Source organism: Callithrix jacchus, chromosome 5 (genome assembly GCF_049354715.1).
Source record: "Callithrix jacchus isolate 240 chromosome 5, calJac240_pri, whole genome shotgun sequence".
Taxonomy (NCBI): domain Eukaryota; kingdom Metazoa; phylum Chordata; class Mammalia; order Primates; family Cebidae; genus Callithrix; species Callithrix jacchus.
In genome coordinates, this window is record NC_133506.1 from 154,441,936 (window position 1) to 154,462,178 (window position 20,243).

At 36.0% G+C, this 20,243-nt stretch overlaps 1 protein-coding gene across 14 annotated transcripts in view; it reads left to right on the plus strand.

Moving 5' to 3' along the window:
- NBEA (neurobeachin) overlaps positions 1 to 20,243 on the plus strand; it is a 730,940-nt gene that overhangs the window by 256,368 nt on the left and 454,329 nt on the right. For 9 of the 14 annotated variants that reach the window (XM_078375287.1, XM_078375291.1, XM_078375289.1 and 6 more), the window contains 2 exons: positions 14,352 to 14,506; positions 16,725 to 16,851. In XM_078375287.1, the coding sequence (XP_078231413.1) occupies positions 14,352 to 14,506; positions 16,725 to 16,851 (282 nt within the window). The remainder of the gene's footprint in view (positions 1 to 14,351; positions 14,507 to 16,724; positions 16,852 to 20,243) is intronic. The other 5 variants (XM_078375288.1, XM_078375290.1, XM_078375294.1 and 2 more) reach the window with 1 other exon arrangement.

Below are 20,243 nucleotides of genomic sequence, written 5' to 3' on the forward strand. Positions count from 1 at the left end.
ATTAATAGGTGATTTAATGAAATTCTCAGTTGTTTCTTAAACATTTTTAATTGAAATTCTCACAGATTTACAAAATAGAGAAGCGTGATAGATAAAAACATGAGAGCATTCACCTTGTGATTTCTGATGAACTGAAGTAAATTGTCATGTTACCCTAGAATCAGTAACAAATTATTTTTCTCTTTTAAGTTTCAACTTTTTGTTTCAAGATATATGTTTAACATTCACATCCTAGTTAGAGAGTGATAATCTGGAAATTAGGAGAACTGGATATTAATAGTTGGTCTTCCTGTAATTTTGTTCAGTGACCTTGATCCATTCTTTTTGGCTGTCTGAAACTCAGTTTCCCAACCCATATAATATGGAATGAAGCTGCATTATTTCTAAAAAGTCTCATAAAGTTGCAAAATCCTATTTAAATGGAATGGCCTTATTATTAGTCCCCCAAAGCAATAGATGGATATTTTTGAGCTTGGCTAAAAAATAAAAGGTGCATCTCCATTCGCAAAGCTGCATTAGCCCCTCAACATCTCTCAGGTGGATTCTCTCTGTTATCTCCTAATTACCCTCCCTATTTCCACGTTTCCTCTCTCACCCCCAAATTTATCTTTTACATTTATACCATAGTCATTTTTCTTGAATGTGAAGCTGATGGAGATTCTGAAATAATTCTTGTTATTTATATGATAAAGGAGGAACATTTTAGTTTGGAATAGAAAATCCTCACCTTTCACCAGCCAGAAGTATCTAAAGCAATTCCTTTAACCTACCTTGTTTTTTTCATATCTCTTTGCCTTGCTAGGTTTTTACCATTGAACTTTGTATGCTCTTTTCTACTCAGTTAATTTCTATTGATTCTATTTAGTTTCAGCCAACTCTTCCTTGATAGTGCACAGCCTGCGTTCCTGAAAGTCCTGGGCATAATAATTCTGACCAGGTCAATTATTGTAAGATACTGCCCAGTCAGTTTGTCTGTCATATTCCTTAAAGTATCTCCAGAGCATGGGGCACATCTTACTTGTTTTATGTCTCCTAAACTTGTCAGTGTAATCCCCTGCTAGTGCTCAAACAGCAGAAGGAAACAGAAAGAAAGGGATTCTTAATAGTGTGCTGTGAATAATTATAAAACTCACTTGCCTTAATGAATCACTGGATAAAATCTCTTTCTTATCTTCAGTTTCTCATTTTATACTTAGGGCAAACCATGATGTACACCAATAGGATCGTATCCCTGTTTTTACAAAATTTACTGGACTGATTAATGGAGAACACCAGTACTCTATCCTTATACCACTTCTCCTATCCATTTGCATTCACTTCCTTGGCGATTTTATCCACTTTGCTGACATTAAATAGCATCTATATGCCGATGACTCACATGTTTATGTCTTCGTTCAAACTTCTCTTCTAAACTAGAGACTCGTTTTTCCAGTTGCATATTCAGCATTGCTATTTGGATGATTAAAAAGAGGTATAAAAAATTAGCATAAAAAAGCTTCTCCAACCACATTCTTCCCTAACTTAATTAATGGTAACTTGTCCTTTCTGTGTTACTTAAGGCAAAGAGTTATGCATAATATTTGACTTTACTCTCATGTCCACATCCAGTTATTATTTAAATCTCATTTGCTCTGCCTTCTTAATATTGCCAAAATTTGAATTACTTCTCACCAGATTTTACTTAGCTATTCCTGTTCAAACCACCATCATTTCTTGTTTGTATTATTGGAGTCTCCTAGCCATTCTCCACAGTAACCATTGTCCTTCCTAAGACGATCCTTGACATAGCACCTAGAGTGATCCTGTTATAACCTAAGGTCATAACCCTCTTCTGTACATGAGCCTTTATAGTTTCTCATCCCACTCTGAGTAGAAGCCAGCATCTATACAATGGACTTCAAGGCCCTGTGAGCTGAGCAGTCTTTCTTACCTCATCTCTTACAGCTCTCCATGTCACCCAGTGTTCTCTTGTCACACTAGCCTTTGTACTGTTGCCTCTTCCTATGATGTTCTTCTCTAGAGAGCCTGCTGGCTTACTCTTTCACCCACTTCAGTGTTCTCTCGACTACTACCATTTTTTTGACAATCTTTTCTGAGCCATCCTTTCAACAGTATTTCTTCTTCCTATTTATGCTTTAATTTTCATATAGCATTTAACATCTGATGTACTATATTTACTCATTTATGTTATTGTATTTGCTGTCTCTCTGTATTGGAATGTCAGTTCCATGAGGGCAGGGATTTTATTCTGTACATTGCTATATCTTCAGAACTTAAGGCAGTTCCACATACATTGCAGTGCTCAATAAATATATATTGAATGAATGAGTGAATATATCATACCTCAGATTTCTAGCTTTTAGATAGGATAAATTCAATTATGAAAGAATTCATACTTACATGTATTATGTATCAGTCAATTTATTAAAATCATATAATCAATTACTTAACGAAAAAAATTTGTCAAGGGAATTAGATTGAAACATGTCCTGACTTGTACCATTTTGATGATAACCTTTATAACCTTGGAGTGTGTACAGATTCTATGTAGTATAAAGGAATTACCCACTTTCTTGTAGTTACAGTCTTAATAGTGTGTGATAAAAGTTTGAAATTGTGTGGAAAGCATAGTATTGAGTTTTAAAAAATGCAATTGGTCTTTTGATTGGGAGATTTAGTCGATTTAAATTTAGGGATACTGCCATTTGATGTTAACTGGTTGTTTTATCCATTTGTTGATGTAAATTCTTCTTTATGTTGTTGCTCTTTACTTTTTGGTATATTTTTAGAAAGGCTAATACTGGTTGTTTCTTTCTGTGTGTAATGCTTCTTTTAGAAGCTCTTGTAAAGCAGGCCTGGTGGTAATAAAATCTCTGAGTACTTGCTTGTTCATAAAAGATTTTATTTTTCCTTCAGTTGTGAAGCTTAGTTTGGCTGGATATGAAATTCTGGGCTGAAGGTTCTGTTCTTTGAGGATGTTGAATATTGGCCAATGGCATGTTACATCCAGACCCATTTCACATACAAGGATACACAAAGACTCAAAACAAAGGGATGGAGAAAGATTTACCAACCAAATGGAGAGCAAAAATAAATAAATAAATAAAAAGCAGGAGTTGCAGTTCTCGTATTGGATAAAATAGATTTTAAAGCAACAAAGATATAGTGGTAAAAGGATCAATGCAACAACAAGAGCTAACAGTCCTAACACCCAGATACATAGAGACTTAGATTCAATGAGACAGAAAATTAATAAGGATATCAAGGACTTGAACTCAGATCTGGATCAAGTAAACTTAATAAATATTTATAGAGCTCTCCACTTCAAATACACAAAATACACATTCTTGTCAATACCACATCACACCTATTCATAGGTTTAAGTGAAACATTGATTTGCCATTATTAATACCCATTTTTTTTCAGAATAAAGCAATATTTCTATTCACCCTCCCTCTTTCTCTTCCTCTTTCTTCCTCTCCTTTACTTATTTTTTTTTCTTTCCTTCTCTCAAAAAAAAAAAAAAAAAACATGCAATTGGTGAAGAATGTGAAGAGTAGAGCAGGGGTGGGACCTCTGGGCCATGGACTGGAACCAGTCTGTGTCCTGTTAGGAACCAGACAGCAGGAGGTAAGCAGTGGGCAAGTAAACCAAGCTTTATCTGTGTTTACAACTGTTCCCCATTGCTCGCATCACTGCCTCAGCTCTGTCTCCTGTCAGATTAGTGGTGGCATTGAATTCTTATAGGAGTACAAACCCTACTGTGAATTGTGCATGCAAAGGATTGAGGTTAAGTACTCCTTATGAAAATCTAATGCCTGATGATCTGTCACTATATTAGTTTGTTTTTACACTGCTTATAAATACATACACAAGACTGGGAAGTAAGAAAAGGTTTACTTGGTCCTACAGTTCCACATGGCTGGGGAGGCCTCAGAGTCATGGTGGGAGGTGAAAGGCACTTCTTACATGGTGGTGGCAAAAGAAAATGAAGAAGAAGCAAAAGTGGAAACTCCAGATAAACCCATCAGATCTCATGAGACTTATTTACTGTCATGAGAATAACACGGGAAAGACAGGCCTGCATGATTCAATTATCTCCCCATGGGCCCCTCCCACAACATGTGGGATCTCTGGGAGATGGATTTCAAGTTAAGATTTGGGTGGGGACACAGCCAAACCATATCAGTCACTATTTTTCATCACCCCCAGATGGGACTGTCTAGTTGCAGGAAAATAAGCTCAGGGCTTCCACTGATTCTTCATTATGATGAGTTGTATAGTTATTTCATTATATATTTTAATGTAATAATAATAGAAATAAAGTACACAATAAATGTAATGCACTTGAATCATCCCAAAACCATCCCCTACCTGGTTTGAGAAAAAATTGTCTTCCATGAAACCAGTCCCTAGTACCAAAAAGGTTTGAGACCACTGAAGTAGAGGATTCAAGGTATCTGTCAGGATGAACAGCAGATCTGAGAGAAGAAGAATATAATATCTGAATAATTTAGTTTAGCTTGTAATATTTTTGTGGCTATACATGTTTTTTTAAATTCAGTAAAAAATATATGTTCACTCTAGAGAATATGTACAAAATTTGTGTATATTTTAGTGTATTTATGTACCCTAAATAGTTACCCACAGTAGGTACCTAGACTTCTATGTAAGACTTTTTTGGTGTAGATGGAATAGATAGCCAGTGGGAAATGTTTTGTAACAATCTGATAGAAGATTTTGTAAGAGGTGAAAATTTTTGCTCTCATTAATAAATAGTTGCTAGGCCGGGCGCAGTGGCTCAAGCCTGTAATCCCAGCACTTTGAGAGGCCAAGGCAGGTGGATCACGAGGTCAAGAGATCGAGACCATCCTGGTCAACATGGTGAAACCCCGTCTCTACTAAAAATACAAAAAATTAGCTGGGCATGGTGGTGTGTGCCTGTAATCTCAGCTACTCAGGAGGCTGAGGCAGGAGAATTGCCTGTACCCAGGAGGCGGAGGTAGCAGTGAGCCGAGATTGCGCCATTTCACTCCAGCCTGGGTAACAAGAGCGAAATTCCGTCTCAAAAATAAATAAATAAATAGTTGCTGATACCAGGTAACATTCTGAAAGATAATTAATTTATCAACACATATTGTTAAGTGTGGACTTTCAAATTAATTCTAAAATCGATTGCTTAGGAAGAGAATGGTTTGACATAAAAGGAAATGGCTAGTATTGGTGAAGAAACAATATTAAGGACAAGAATGTACAGTCCTCTTAACCTAGGTAAATAGTCTGGTCATCTGAATCAATGGGGAAATAGCTCTTAAAACTCATAATGTAGATTCAGAAGAAGATCTGAAAAAATCAGTCAAATACAGGTTCCTGCTTCTCTCAACTAAACTCTTGTAACTTGGTCATCTCAGCTATTTGAACCAATCAGTGATTAGAAACTGGAGTTCATAAAAATTATCAGAGATTTTTTTTCTTCTTTTTGGTCCCTAATATGATATTTTGAGGTACATGGAAGTTTCATTTTGTTTTCTTATCATACCTTCAGATTTTTAAAAAAGTGCTATAACTTTGTCTCACCCCTTTACTGTAATTTTCTGTCCTTTCAGCCTTTCCTCACATAACTTGTTTTCCAGATCAACGGTCATCCTAACTGTTCTCTTATGGACATGATGCTGTTTGTCATTATTCTTGAAATATAGTGCCTAAAGTTACACATAGGATTTTGTTATGACATGTGACAATGGCAGAATATATGAGGATTATTGCTTCTTTCAGTCTGGGTATTTTTGCTGATGTGGACCAGCACTATATCAGCGCATTTGGGAGCCATAACAATACTAATAATAGCTAAAATGTATTTGCTGCTTAGAATATTCCATGCACTGTGTTAAGTACTTCATAGGTGTTATCTCTTTTTTATTGCATTTTAGGTTTTGGGGTACATGTGCAGAACATGCAAGATAGTTGCATAGGTACACACGTAGCAGTGTGATTTGCTGCCTTCCTCCCCTTCACCCACATCTGGCATTTCTCCCCATGCTATTCCTACCCAGCTCTCCTGTCCCGCTGTCCCTCCCCTATTCCCCCCAATAGACCCCAGTGTGTAGTGCTCCCCTCCCTGTGTCCATGTGTTCTCATTGTTCATCACCCGCCTATGAGTGAGAACATGTGGTATTTCATTTTCTGTTCTTCTGTCAGTTTGCTGAGAATGATGTTCTCCAGATTCATCCATGTCCCTACCAAGGACACGAAGTCATCATTTTTGATTGCTGCATCATATTTCATGGTGTATATGTGCCACATTTTTCCAGTCCAGTCTATCATCGAAGGGCATTTGGGCTGGTTCCAGGTCTTTGCTATTGTAAACAGTGCTGCAGTGAACATTCTTGTGCATGTGTCCTTATAGTAGAATGATTTATAGTCCTTTGGATATATACCCAGTAATGGGATTGCTGGGTCAAATGGAATTTCTATTTCTAAGGCCTTGAGGAATCGCCACACTGTCTTCCACAGTGGTTGAACTAATCTACACTCCCACCAGCAGTGTAAAAGTGTTCCTATTTCTCCACATCCTCTCCAGTATCTGTTGTCTCCAGATTTTTTAATGATCGCCATTCTAACTGGCGTGAGATGGTATCTCAATGTAGTTTTGATTTGCATTTCTCTAACGACCCGTGATGATGAACATTTTTTCATATGTTTGTTGGCCCCATGTATGTCTTCTTTTGTAAAGTGTCTATTCATATCCTTTGCCCATTTTTGAATGTGCTTGTTTGTTTTTTTCTTGTAAATCTGTTTGAATTCTTTATAAATTCTGGATATCAGCCCTTTGTCAGATGGGTAAACTGCAAAAATTTTTTCCCATTCTGTTGGTTGCCGATTCACTCTAGTGACTGTTTCTTTTGCCGTGCAGAAGCTGTGGAGTTTGATTAGGTCCCATTTGTCTATTTTGGCTTTTGTTGCCAATGCTTTTGGTGTTTTGGTCACGAAGTCCTTGCCTACTCCGATGTCCTGAATGGTTTTGCCTAGATTTTCTTCAAGGGTTTTTATGGTGCCAGGTCTTATGTTTAAGTCTTTAATCCATCTGGAGTTAATTTTAGTGTAAGGTGTCAGGAAGGGGTCCAGTTTCTGCTTTCTGCACATAGCTAGCCAGTTTTCCCAACACCATTTATTAAACAGGGAATCCTTTCCCCATTGCTTGTTTTTGTCAGGTTTATCAAAGATTGTATGGTAGTAGATATGTTGTGTTGCCTCCAATGCCTCTGTTTTGTTCCATTGCTCTATATCTCTGCTTTGGTACCAGTACCGTGCTGTTTTGATTACTGTAGCCTTGTAGTATAGTTTGAAGTCCAGTAGTGTGATGCCTCTCGCTGTGTTCTTTTTGCTTAGAATTGACTAGGCTATGCGGGCTCCCTTTTGGTGCCATATGAAGTTTAAGGTGGTTTTTTCCAGTTCTGTGAAGAAGGTCATTGGTAGCTTGATGGGGATAGTGTTGAGTCTGTAAATTACTTTGGGCAGTATGGCCATTTTCACGATATTGATTCATTCTAACCATGAACATGGAATGTTTCTCCATCTGTTTGTGTCCTCTCTTATGTCGTTGAGCAGTGGTTTGTAGTTCTCCTTGAAGAGGTCCTTTACGTTCCTTATTAGTTGTATTCCTAGGTATTTTATTCCCTTTGTAGCAATTGTGAATGGCAGTTCGTTCTTGATTTGGCTCTCTTTAAGTCTGTTATTGGTGTATAGGAATGCTTGTGATTTTTGCACATTGATTTTGTATCCTGAGACTTTTCTGAAGTTGGTGATCGGTTTCAGGAGTTTTTGGGCTGAGACAATGGGGTCTTCTAAATATACTATCATGTCATCTGCAAATAGAGACAATTTGGCTTCCTCCTTTCCTATTTGAATACCCTTTATTTCTTTTTCTTGCCTGATTGCTGTGGCTAGAACTTCCAGTACTGTATTGAATAGGAGTGGTGAAAGAGGGCATCCTTGTCTAGTGCCAGATTTCAAAGGGAATGCTTCCAGTTTTTGCCCATTCAGTATGATATTGGCTGTTGGTTTGTCGTAAATAGCTTTTATTATTTTGATATATGTTCCATCAATACTGAGTTTATTGAGGGTTTTTAGCATAAAGGGCTGTTGAATTTTATCAAAGGCCTTCTCTGCATCAATTGAGATAATCGTGTGGTTTTTTTTTTTGATTCTGTTTATGTGGTGAATTACATTTATAGACTTGTGTATGTTGAACCACTCTCGCATACCTGGGATGAATCCTACTTGATCATGGTGGATAAGCTTTTTGATGTGCTGTTGCAATCAGCTTGCCAGTATTTTATTGAAGATTTTTGCATCTATGTTCATCATGGATATTGGCCTGGAAGTTTTCTTTTCTTGTCGAGTCTCTGCCGGGTTTTGGTATCAGGATGATGTTGGTCTCATAAAATGATTTGGGAAGGATTCCCTCTTTTTGGATTGTTTGGAATAGTTTCGGAAGGAATGGTAACAGTTCCTCTTTGTGTGTGTAGTAGAATTCGGCCGTGAACCCATCTGGACCTGGGCTTTTTCTGTGTGGTAGTCTCTTAATTGCTGCCTCAACTTCAGACCTTGTTAGTGGTCTATTCATAGTTTCAGCTTCCTCCTGGTTTAGGCTCAGGAGGACACAAGTGTCCAGGAATTGATGCATTTCTTCCAGGTTTACTAGTTTATGTGCATAGAGTTGTTTGTAATATTCTCTGATGATGGTTTGAATTTCTGTGTAATCTGTGGTGATTTTTTTTGTCATTTTTTATTGCATCTATTTGGTTATTCTCTCTTTTCTTTTTTTATCAGTCTGACTAGTGGTCTTTCTATTTTGTTGATCTTTTCAAAAAACCAGCTCTTGGATTTATTGATTTTTTTGAAGGGTTTTTTGTGTCTCTATCTCCTTCCGTTCCGCTCTGATCTTAGTTATTTCTTGTCTTCTGATAGGTTTTGAGTTTTTTTGATCTTGCTCCTCTAGCTCTTTCAATTTTGACGATAGGGTGTCAATTTTGGATCTCTACACTCTTCTCATGTGGGCACTTACTGCTATATATTTTTCTCTAGAGACTGCTTTAAATGTGTCCCAGAGATTCTGGTATGTTGTGTCTTCATTCTCATTGGTTTCTTTAATAAAGAAGAACTTCTTTATTTCTGCCTTCATTTCATTGTTTATCCAGTCAACATTCAAGAGCCAGTTGTTCAGTTTCCATGAAGCTGTGTGGTTCTGAGTTAGTTTCTGAATTCTGAGTTCTAACTTGATTGCACTATGGTCTGAGAGACTGTTTGTTATGATTTCAGTTGTTTTGCATTTGCTGAGGAGTGATTTACTTCCAATTATGTGGTCAATTTTGGAGTAGGTATGATGTGGTACTGAGAAGAATGTATATTCTGTGGATTTGGGGTGGAGAGTTCTGTAAATGTCTATCAGGTTTGCTTATTCCAGGTCTGAGTTCAAGTCCTGGATATACTTGTTTATTTTCTGTCTGGTTGATCTGTCTAATATTGACAGTTGAGTGTTAAAGTCTCCCACTATTATTGTGTGGGAGTCTAAGTCTCTTTGTAAGTCATTAAGAACTTGCCTTATATATCTGGGTGCTCCTGTATTGGGTCCATATATATTTAGGATTGTTAGCTCTTCTTGTTGTATTGATCTTTTTATCATTATGCAATGCCTGTCTTTGTCTCTTTTGATCTTTGTTGCTTTAAAATTTATTTTATCAGAGATGAGAATTGCAACTTCTGATTTTTTTTTTTTCTCTCCATTTGCTTGGTAAATCTTCCTCCATCCCTTTATTTTGTGTCTTTGTGTATCCTTGCATGTGAGATAGGTTTCCTGGATACAGCACACCTATGGGTTTTGGCTTTTTATCCAATTTGCCAGTCTGTGTCTTTTGATTGGTTCATTTAGCCCATTTATATTTAGGGTTAATATTGTTATGTGTGAATTTAATACTGCCATTTTGATGCTAGCTGACTGTTTTGCCTGTTAGTTGATGAAGATTCTTCCTTTTGTTGATGGTCTTTAGCATTTGGTTTGTTTTTGGAATGGCTGGTACTGGTTGTTCCTTTCTGTGTGTAGTGCCTCTTTCAGGAGCTCTTGTAAAGCAGGCCTGGTGGTGACAAAATCTCTGAGTACTTGCTTGTTTGCAAAGGATTTTATTTTTGCTTCACTTATAAAGTTCAGTTTGGCTGGATATGAAATTCCCCTGCTTGCCTGGGGAACATGTGTAGCAGCTGCGGAACAGTGAGGGTTGCTACCAGTTTCTTCTTCTGCTATCTTTGTCTTAGAATGATGCCCACCAAATGTCAGTCTGATTAGTCCTTTGTGAGGTGACTCTTTGGATATACGGGGGTCAGGGAGCTGCTTGAGGAGACAGTCTGTACTTTATAGGCGCTCAAGTGCTGAGCTGTGAGCTCCGTTGTTCATTCAGGGGTGCTAGGCAGGTACATTTAAGTCTGCTGCAGCAGAACTCATAAAGCCCCTTTTTTCCCTCAGGTGTTCTGTCCTGGGGAGTTAGGGCTTTATTTATGAGTATCTGTTGCACTGCCCTGCCCAGCAAGGAGGCAGTCTAGTGACTTCCTGCTTGCAGAGGCTATGCTGAGCTGCTCTGGGCTCCACCCTGCTGCCATGAGCTCCACCCTGTTGCTGTGGGCTCCGCCCTGCTGCTGTGTGTAATTCCCTGTAGTCCTGTTTATATGGGTGTGGTTATAACTGCCGTGGCGAAGGTGGCCCACCTCTAATGGCGGACTCTCTCTGTTATGGCAGGTTGCCTCGGCAATGGCAGGCTGCATCAGCAATGACAGACTACCTCCATAGGGGTGGAGTGCCTTGGTAATGGCAAATGCCCCTCCCCTACCGAGCTGCACCATCCTGGGTTCAGCTGTGCTTGCCATGAAACTCTCAACCCCAAGCGTTTCCAATGGCTGTTTTGTTTGTTTTTGTGGGGGTGGGACCCGCCGAGCCTGATCACCTGGCTCCCTGTCTCAGAGCCCCCGCTTTATTTTAAATTTGAACGGTTGACTCTCTCCCAGGTGTTCCAATAGCCTGCTGAAAGGGCACCGGGATCTGTGTGATTTCCCGTGTGGTGACCCGTTGCGCTGGCTGCAACAATGACTCTTCCTGGGACTCTCCTGGCGTGGCTTTCTGTTTAAGTCCCATTTAATCAGATGAATGTGCTAATCTGCTATCCCAAATCTCAAATTGCTGATTTAACAGGGCAACCAGACCAGTGTATTTTGTACGGAGTGCTGCTGCGCTGTGGCGCTAGCCGAAACAGCTGCGCCGGCCCAAATAGCCGCGCCGGCCCAAACATCCGCGCTAGCAGCCCGTGGGGCTCCTACACCTGGGAATCTCCTGGTCTGTGCACAATAAAGATCAGACTGGAAATGTGGCATCTACTCACCCTCTGCAGTTTCACCAGGAACTGCAATCCTGAGTTGCTCCTATAGCACCATCATCTCCTCTCCATCTCTTTTTATCTTTATAACAATCTTAACACATACTTTTATAACAATCTTTATAGCAGTCTTGAGTTTATGATGATGTTACCATTATGCTTCTCATTTTAAGGGGAGGAGGATGAAGCTTAGAGAGATCTCTATGCCCAATACCACATAGTAACTGCTAAGGGTAGAATTCTAACCCAGGTCTGTAGTGTCAGAATTCTGCACCATGCTGTCAAACTCTGCTGAGTTTGCAGCAATGAAATATCTGGAAGCTTTCACATCAATTGCTATTAATTCGGTGCTCTCAGATTTTTAATAAGTAGGCATTTAACTTTTCTATATTTTACTTATAAGTCATAATTACAGGATTTAGAGCTATATTATTTTGTCTCATTCACATAACTTATTTTTCATAATTTAACTTATTTCTCATAGCTTCCACATTTGATAAGATACCGGTCTGTTAGAGAGAGCTTTTGCTCAAAGTTAGTAATGATCAATAGATCAAAAATTTTTAATAATGGTTTTTCTGCCTTCTGCAAATTGATCTTATGGCACTGTTAATTAGCTCATGATTCTTTATCTGTATGTAAAAAGCTTTGTGTCTGATGTTCTAAAAAATCATCATGAGAGTTGCAGAAAAAAAGAGCATTAGAGTTTCACTAATGACTTCTCTTCAAATCAACAGTTGATAGTTTTGTTGTCTTGCTGGAGAGCTAATGAAATAGTACATCTCACATTAGTTTATAAGTTTAGAGGATAATTTTGATGACAAATCCCAAATATTAGCATGCTCTTTTTTTCTGTTGATCTTTATGTAGATAATTATAAGTAGATGCTTTATATCCCATAGACAAAAAATGTATTTTACTTTAGACAGTGATAATAATTATTAACATTTATCATATACCTCTTAATTGACAAAGTCCTTTTAAATATGATCTCATTTAATCTCCCAGTTGTATGTGAAGGAGGTAGCATTAGTCTTACGATGTTACACTGAAAGAAAATTAAGATCATACAGCTTGAGAGTGGTCCAGTATTTAAGTGTTAGTCTTGAATTATGGTCCACATCCTATGTTCTGCAATGTCACGCTGCCTCTCATTGAACTAAATGAAGGCATTAGATGAGGACTTGTCAATGTAGGGATTGAAAGCATAATGTGTGCTTTAGGTAATTAGATAGATGAGAGTTAAAGGTTAAGTCTAAAGAATTTGACTCCAATATCCTTAAAGAAAGAAGATATTACCTAGAAGGAGATAGTGAAGAAATTTTTTTGGCATGAGTAAAACTATTTAAGATTATAATACCTTTGGTCACACAAAAAAATTTTTAAGTATTTCTAAAATTAATAATAATTACTGCAAATTTAGTTTATGAATATTAAAGAAGTCATTGAAGATATTAACAAAAACCACTCATTTATGGGAAAAAAGTATTAGTTTTAAGGAAGTTTAAGCAACAGGCATATTTGAGAATGGACCATTGATGTAGTTTTCTTTGGGTAGATTTTATTCATTGAATAATGATCAAATTGAGATGCATTAAAAAGATATAGACCAAGTTGGGTATTTTGGTGCTGTCAGTCACCAGTTTCCAAGCATTACATTTGATTAAAATGGCTCATCTATTTGCAGATGAATTAATTCAATGGTGGTTGAGTAAGGTTTGGAAGATATTTGTTAAATGAGGTTTGCAGTGCTATGAACTTTGAGAATAGTGAACCTTTACTGCAAGAAAGTTTAGATATGTGTTACGTCAGAGAAGTAGTTTCTTTTTAAAACTGTAAACAGTTTTAAAAATTGACTCATATCCATATTTATGTGTCATTTAACCTTAACAATGTCAAATTCAGAAATTTTTGAATAAAATACATTTAAAATATGCTAAAGAAACCTGGGGATGTGTTGAACTCTTCTGTTAGGTAAACCAAGGCTCACAAACTAAACTTCTAACCAAATGTCTCTCTATCATCTCCGTTCTCTTTCATTGTGACAATATTCCTACTATAAAAGCAAATCAATTTTTTTCAGAAAAGTAAAGTATATCCTTATTATGCCCTTAGATGTTATTTATTATTCCTTGGTTTAATTTTCAGCTTTACTATAAAGAAACTTTAGAATTTGGCATTTAAAGGCCAGGCATGCTGGCTCATGCCTGTAATTGCAGTATTTTGGGAGGCCAAGGCAGACTGATCACCTGAAGTCAGGAGTTTGAGACCAGCCTCACAACATAGCAAAACCCTGTCTCTGCTAAAAATACAAAAATTAGCCAGGCATTGTGGCACACATCTGTAGTCCCAGCTACTTGGGAGGCTAAGATGGGAGAATTGTTTGAACCCAGGAGGCAGAGGTTAAAATGAGCCAAGAATCGCGCCATTGCATTCCAGCCTGGGTGACAGAGTAAGACTCTGTCTCTAAAAGAAAGAGAAAAAAAAGAATGTGGCATTCAAATGTTTTATGTTTTCACATATTTATGAGTATTTTATATATGGAGAATGTGATATGGATCAGATGGGCATTTTATGTATATTTTGCCAAAAATTCTCTGTGCATAGGCAAAATCTCCCAACTTTAGCACACATTTCTCAATATTCCCAGATTTATGATCACACTCCGTATACCATTTTAAGAAAGCTTTGCAGACTCTAAAGTCTACGTAAATGTTGGTCAAATCAATTAGTCAGCACACTTTATAATATATCCTTTATGTCCATATCCTTTTCACTGATGAAGCCGGACTAAGGACTTAAAAAAGTTACTTTTAATTAAAAGAAGAAAGAGGGAGAAATTTGATGTTGACTGTGTATATCTGCTGCAGTGGGATTAAAATTCATCTTCAACCTCATGTTTGTTATTTTCAATCCTTCCTATCTTTGCAGGAGTGTTGTGGTGCCTGTAAAGAAGCCACCTCCAGGGAGTTTGGCTGTAACCACTGTGGGAGCCACTACTGCTGGAAGTGGGCTGCCAACAGGCAGTACCTCTAATATATTTGCTGCTACTGGAGCTACACCAAAAAGTATGATTAATACAACAGGTATTGTCCTTATATATTTTTGTGATACTCATCTTTTTATGTTTTCTATATCTTCATTTTTCTGCTTATTTGATCTTCAAAATTAAAATACCCTAATCATTTAAGATGATCTTAATTTTTAAAAAGGTTATATTTTGTGTTATGACTTTTTAGAATTTGTCTATAATTCTAGAGTGCATTTTTTTAGTGGTCATTTTAGAGGGCAGTATTGGTTTTGAGTCTTCTCAAAACAGTGCTGTTTATTTTCAGAGTGAAATCAGATTATTGAAAGATATTTGGGGAGCAGAAGCAAAGGATAATTTGAACACTGAAGTTTGATATATAAAAATAGTACAATGTATCATGAATATCAAGATGTACTAAAAATGTTAGTGATAGAAAGCAGACTTGGGGACATTGATTGGTGAATCCTAATATATATTCTTTGCTAAATCCCCTAAGGAAGGCAGAGCTCCCCTAAGAACCTTGACAATTTGCAAGAGCCTCAACTTGATAAAAAGTGCATGTGAATGAGAACCATTGTTTGACATTGAATTAATTCATATACATAGATTATAATTTGATCCAATTCATTGCCCAACAAATTCCTAATGAATCTAGGAACAAAAAATTTCAAATTCTTACAAATATTAAAAGTCTGCCTAAAATAACTTTTTTTTTTGTAAATTACCAGAAATGTTCCTGTTGATTATTAGCTAAATAAATCCTTACCCAAATCTTTGTGATTCCATTTTAGGTATTTATACAGCGCAAGATGATCCCTGACTTTTCTTCCCTGACTATAGTAGTCTTCTCTTCTCCAAACTGTATAGCCTTGAACTTTTCCATTTATTATCATTGCTTAGATTCTTCCCATTTTTATTAATTTCATAGCTCTTTTTTGTGCTTTCCGTATCTATCTTGTTGATCATACCACCTGAGTCTGACATACCATGAACAACACATTTATGGGGTTGTAGTAAGTAGAATGTACTCTATTAAGACTATTTATATTAGCAAATAAATGTCATTAATGACATTCTGTCAAAACATAGACCATCTATTGTTTATCTGTATTGTAAATAAATATTTCTATCTGGCTCGTCTGAAGACTTTAAAGTCTTTCCAGTACTAGAGTTTCATTCTTTTTACTCATTCAGCTTTCTAGAAATAGTATTAAAACCTTTTCTTTGACTAAAGTATACAGTTTAAAAGTGCAAAGGTTTTAAAAATATCTTAATATAGCAGGAAACTACATCTAGTATTTCTGATTGAATAAAGTTCTTATTCTTATTAGGAGTTAAGTAAATGAATAATGAAACCACCTTTTTTTATCTTTATTGAGACAAGTCATGATGTTTTCTTTTTAATTTCTATTTTAAGAATTAATAAATATGGAAAGTGATGGTAGCAGGAGTTTTTATGATAGTATAAAGTATATATTACAATGAGAAATAAAAGTGTAAGTGATAAACTTTTAAAAAAATTATGTGTGTGTGTGTGAATAAATTGTGAGCCAACATCTAAACTGGGCATATTGTTCATTTCAGATGTTGGCACATAGGTGCTCTAAAATGTTATAGTGGAAATATCAGTAAGCAATTCAGTTTTATAGGAATTAGTATAAGATATGATAATATTTCGGAACACTAGATGTCCCTCAACTCCACAACTACTTAAAATATGTATGTGGCATATTATAGAAAATTATTTACTGAAATGGCACCTCATATTTTTAAGGGAACACTCATTATTTTAAGGCCAGGTACTATTATAACTCATTATAGTCCTCCGTAAGCAGTGATCTTATCAAAAGGAGTATTTGATGCTGCAGTGCCACAAATTTATGCTCAGACAGTTCATTGCAAACTATGTCTTAAATGATGAAAATAAAAAATGCTATGAAAGGGTTAGTTTTTCACACCTAAATTTGCATGGTTTTATCAGCATCATTTTATCTAAAATTTTTTTTCATTTGTTGATGTTTTTTATTTATACCCCATTTGTAGTATGTAGTTTTGTTAGATTAATGTAAGTAAATCAATTAGATTTCAATGCAACGTCTGCTATTTAAAATTATATTTATTAGCATACTTACTAATGGCCAAATGATCAATTATCAAATTCTGTCTTGAAATTCTGATGAGTAATTCTTTCAAAATCAGATAGTAATGGTGTAATTAAAATTTTTTTTAAATAAATTTATGTTTAAGGCTAAAAATTATTATTTTGGGAACAGGTGCCGTGGATTCAGGGTCCTCCTCCTCTTCCTCCTCTTCTAGTTTTGTGAATGGTGCTACCAGCAAAAACCTTCCAGCTGTACAAACCGTTGCTCCAATGCCAGAAGATTCAGCTGAAAATATGAGGTGTGCATGAATATTTGTTTTTATTCATTTTACACTTTTTAAATATAGTGAAACAGTACACAAAAATATAAAAGTATAGTAAAAGTTCTTGAGAATGTAGATTAATTATGTATTTTGTGATTACATTTCACAATTAAATTGTTCTGATATTTTTGGTTAGTTAGTATATAAAAAATTGTGATACAGTATTTCAGTCTAAGCAGAGATCTTCAGTGATTTTAAAATGTTTACTGTCATATTAGTAATTCACTGTCATTTAGTGCATGTTACTATTTCTAGTAAAGGTTAAACATGTGCAAATGGTAACATGATAAAATCAGGCATGGTTGTGGGGGTGATAAGAAGTTTAAAATATAAAGTTTCAGGCTAGGCATGGTGGCTCACGCTAGTAATCCCAGCACTTCAGAAGGCCGAGGTGGGCAGATCACTTGAGGCCAGGAGTTGGAGACTAGCCTTGAAAACATGGTGAAACCTCATCTCTACTAAAAATACAAAACTTAGCAGGGTGTGGTGGTGCATGCCTGTAATCCCAACTACTTGGGAGGCTGAGGCAGAAGAATTGCTTGAGGTGGAGGTGGGAGGTGGAGGTTGCAGTGAGCTGAGATTGCACTGCTGCACTCCAGCGTGGGTGACAGAGCAAGACTGCATCTCAAATAAATAAATGAATAAATCAACCAACCAACAAACTTTCAAAATAAATCTACAATGATACATATAACATCTCGCTGGAACTTGAATAAGCAAACATTATCTTATCTGTTAAGAGACTGCCCATCATTCTTAAAGTTGTGCACATGTACACACACACACGCACATAGTTTTTGTATATATTAACAGTTTTTATAGATGTATAACACAAATACAGAATATACAAGCTCACTGAAAGAATGAACACACTCATCATCACCCAAGCCAATAAATAGACTGTACACCAGGAACCCCTACTTTGCACTTTTTTCCCAGTCTCTGTTCTTGCGTTTTTTTCCGAAGTCCTTACCCGGACTTTTAATACTAGAGGGGCCTTTTTGAATTTTATGTTATATAAGCACATCACATGTATTTCTTTGACTCTGGCTTCTTTTGTTCAGTATTATTTTTATGAGATTCATCCACTGTTGTTGCATGTAACAATAGGTTGTTCATTCTTATTCTACTTTTATTTATTTACGTGACTATACCATAATCTATTAATTCATTTTACTGATGATGGGCGTTTGGTAATTTTCATTTCCAAGTTATTAGAAATAACACTGTTATATAGATAATGTCACTTGTAATTACTTTGAGTGTACTACTATTACATGGGTGTACTCAGATTAATACGCATATCTTAAATAATTTGGAGTGTAATTGCTGATTCACAGTGTTTGTATATGTTGTTTTACTACATAATGTCAAATGGTTCCAAAGTGGTTTTACTCATTTACTAACTCAGCAGCAGATTATGAGAGGTCTTGTTGCTTCATATCTTTGATAGGACTTAGTATTTTCAGTCTCTGTCATTTTAGCCATTTTGGTGTAAGTATAGTGGCATTCCATTGTATTTTTAGTTTGCATTCTCCTGATGAGGAGAGCACTTTTTGAAGACATTGGTCTTTTGTTTTCTTCTTTTGTGATTTGCTTGTTGAAATCTTTTGTCCATTTTTTTAAATTATGGGGGTTTTGTTTTTTTCTTTTAATTTTTGGAAAATGAGCCCCTTGATGATTATGACATACATGTATCTTCTCCTATTCTGTGGCTTTTCTTATCATTAATATGGTCTATTTCGGTCAACAGAACTTGTACATTTTAAGTAAATTTCCTTTATAATTTAAGCGCTTTATTGTTTAGTGCTTTTGGTGTTGTAAAGCTTGGTCTGCATTTTCCCTGCCTTACCTTCTGGCTGCTTTCTTCTTTGCTTTTTGTATTTAGATGTGTAATCCATTTGGAATTTTTTTGTGAATATAATGAGGTAGGAGTAATAGGTATATGAAGGTGACCCAGCACCAGTTACTTGAAAGACACTTCTTTTCCCTGTGTTCTGTCCCTTTTTACAAATTAGTTTTTCATATATACTCGATGATGCTTTGGCAAACAGTTCTGCTTCATCTCTGTCTGTCTTTAAGCCATGCCGTCATAGTTAGCCTTAGATTTAATAATGATTGAGTTGAGTTAGATCTTCTCACCCTGTTATTTTTCCTCAAGGAATTCTGAGCTATTCTTGATGTTTTGTATTTACATTTATATTTAGAATTAGCTTGTCAATATCCTTTTTAAAAACACCTTGCCGGGGTTTTAATAAGTAATGGAATATTTGGATCTATTGCAACTGGGGCTATATAGGTCTCTTTCAGTCTGTCACTTACAAACTGTGATCATCATATATTCCTCCCATTTCCTTTGGTGTTCTTAATTTTTTTCAGTAATGATTTTTAATTTTCTATGTAGAAGCCTTACATGTTTCTAAATTGATTTATTCTTAGAAATTCAATATTTTGCATATGTTTCTTTTTTCAAGTTTTCAGATAAACTTCATTGAAACAGTTTATATTGTTTCAACCTAATAAAAAGTACTCATTTTGAGCTTACATTTTAATGAGTTTTGATTAGTTTGTGCATCCATATAACCAATACCACAATCAGGATGTAGAATATACCCATCATGTGAAAGTTCTGTGTGTCCCCTTTGTTAATTCACACCCATTTCTGCCCCAAGGAAACACAGAAGTGCTTTTTAACATTGTGAATTAGATTTGCCTTTTCAAGGTTTTCATTTATATGGAATCAACAGTACATGCTTTCTGGGTGTCTGTCTTCTTTCATTCAACCTAATGGTCTGTAATTTACTGATGTCTTTCTGTTTATGAGTAGTCCATTCCTTTCTATTGCTAGGTAATATCCAATTATATGGCTATGAATAATCTATTCTTCTGCTTACCTGTTGATAGCCATCTGGGTTTTTCCATTTTGGTGTAGTTATAAATAGTGATTCTGTAGATATTTGAAAACACGTCTTGGCGTGGGCATAAATTTTCATTTCTCGTGGCTATACACTAGGAGTAAAACTCTGGTTGAATAGTAAGTATATGTTTAACTTTATACAAAACTGTTGAGCTGTTTTGCAAAGTAGTTGTATCATTTTATATTCCTGTCAGCAATATGTAGAAGTTCTGTTTGTTCCACATTCTGGTCAGCACTTGGTATTGTCAGTCTTTTTAAGACTTTAATACTGGGTGGGTACAATCTTTTTAATACTGGGTGGGTAATCATATCTCACTTAGTTTTATTTTTTCTTTCCTATTGATTAATGATGGTATTATTTTTTTTGCATATGCCTATGGGCCACTGAAATTTCTTGCTATCTTTTAAAATTTGTTTCTCTTGTTGAGATATGAGTTCTTTATATATTCTT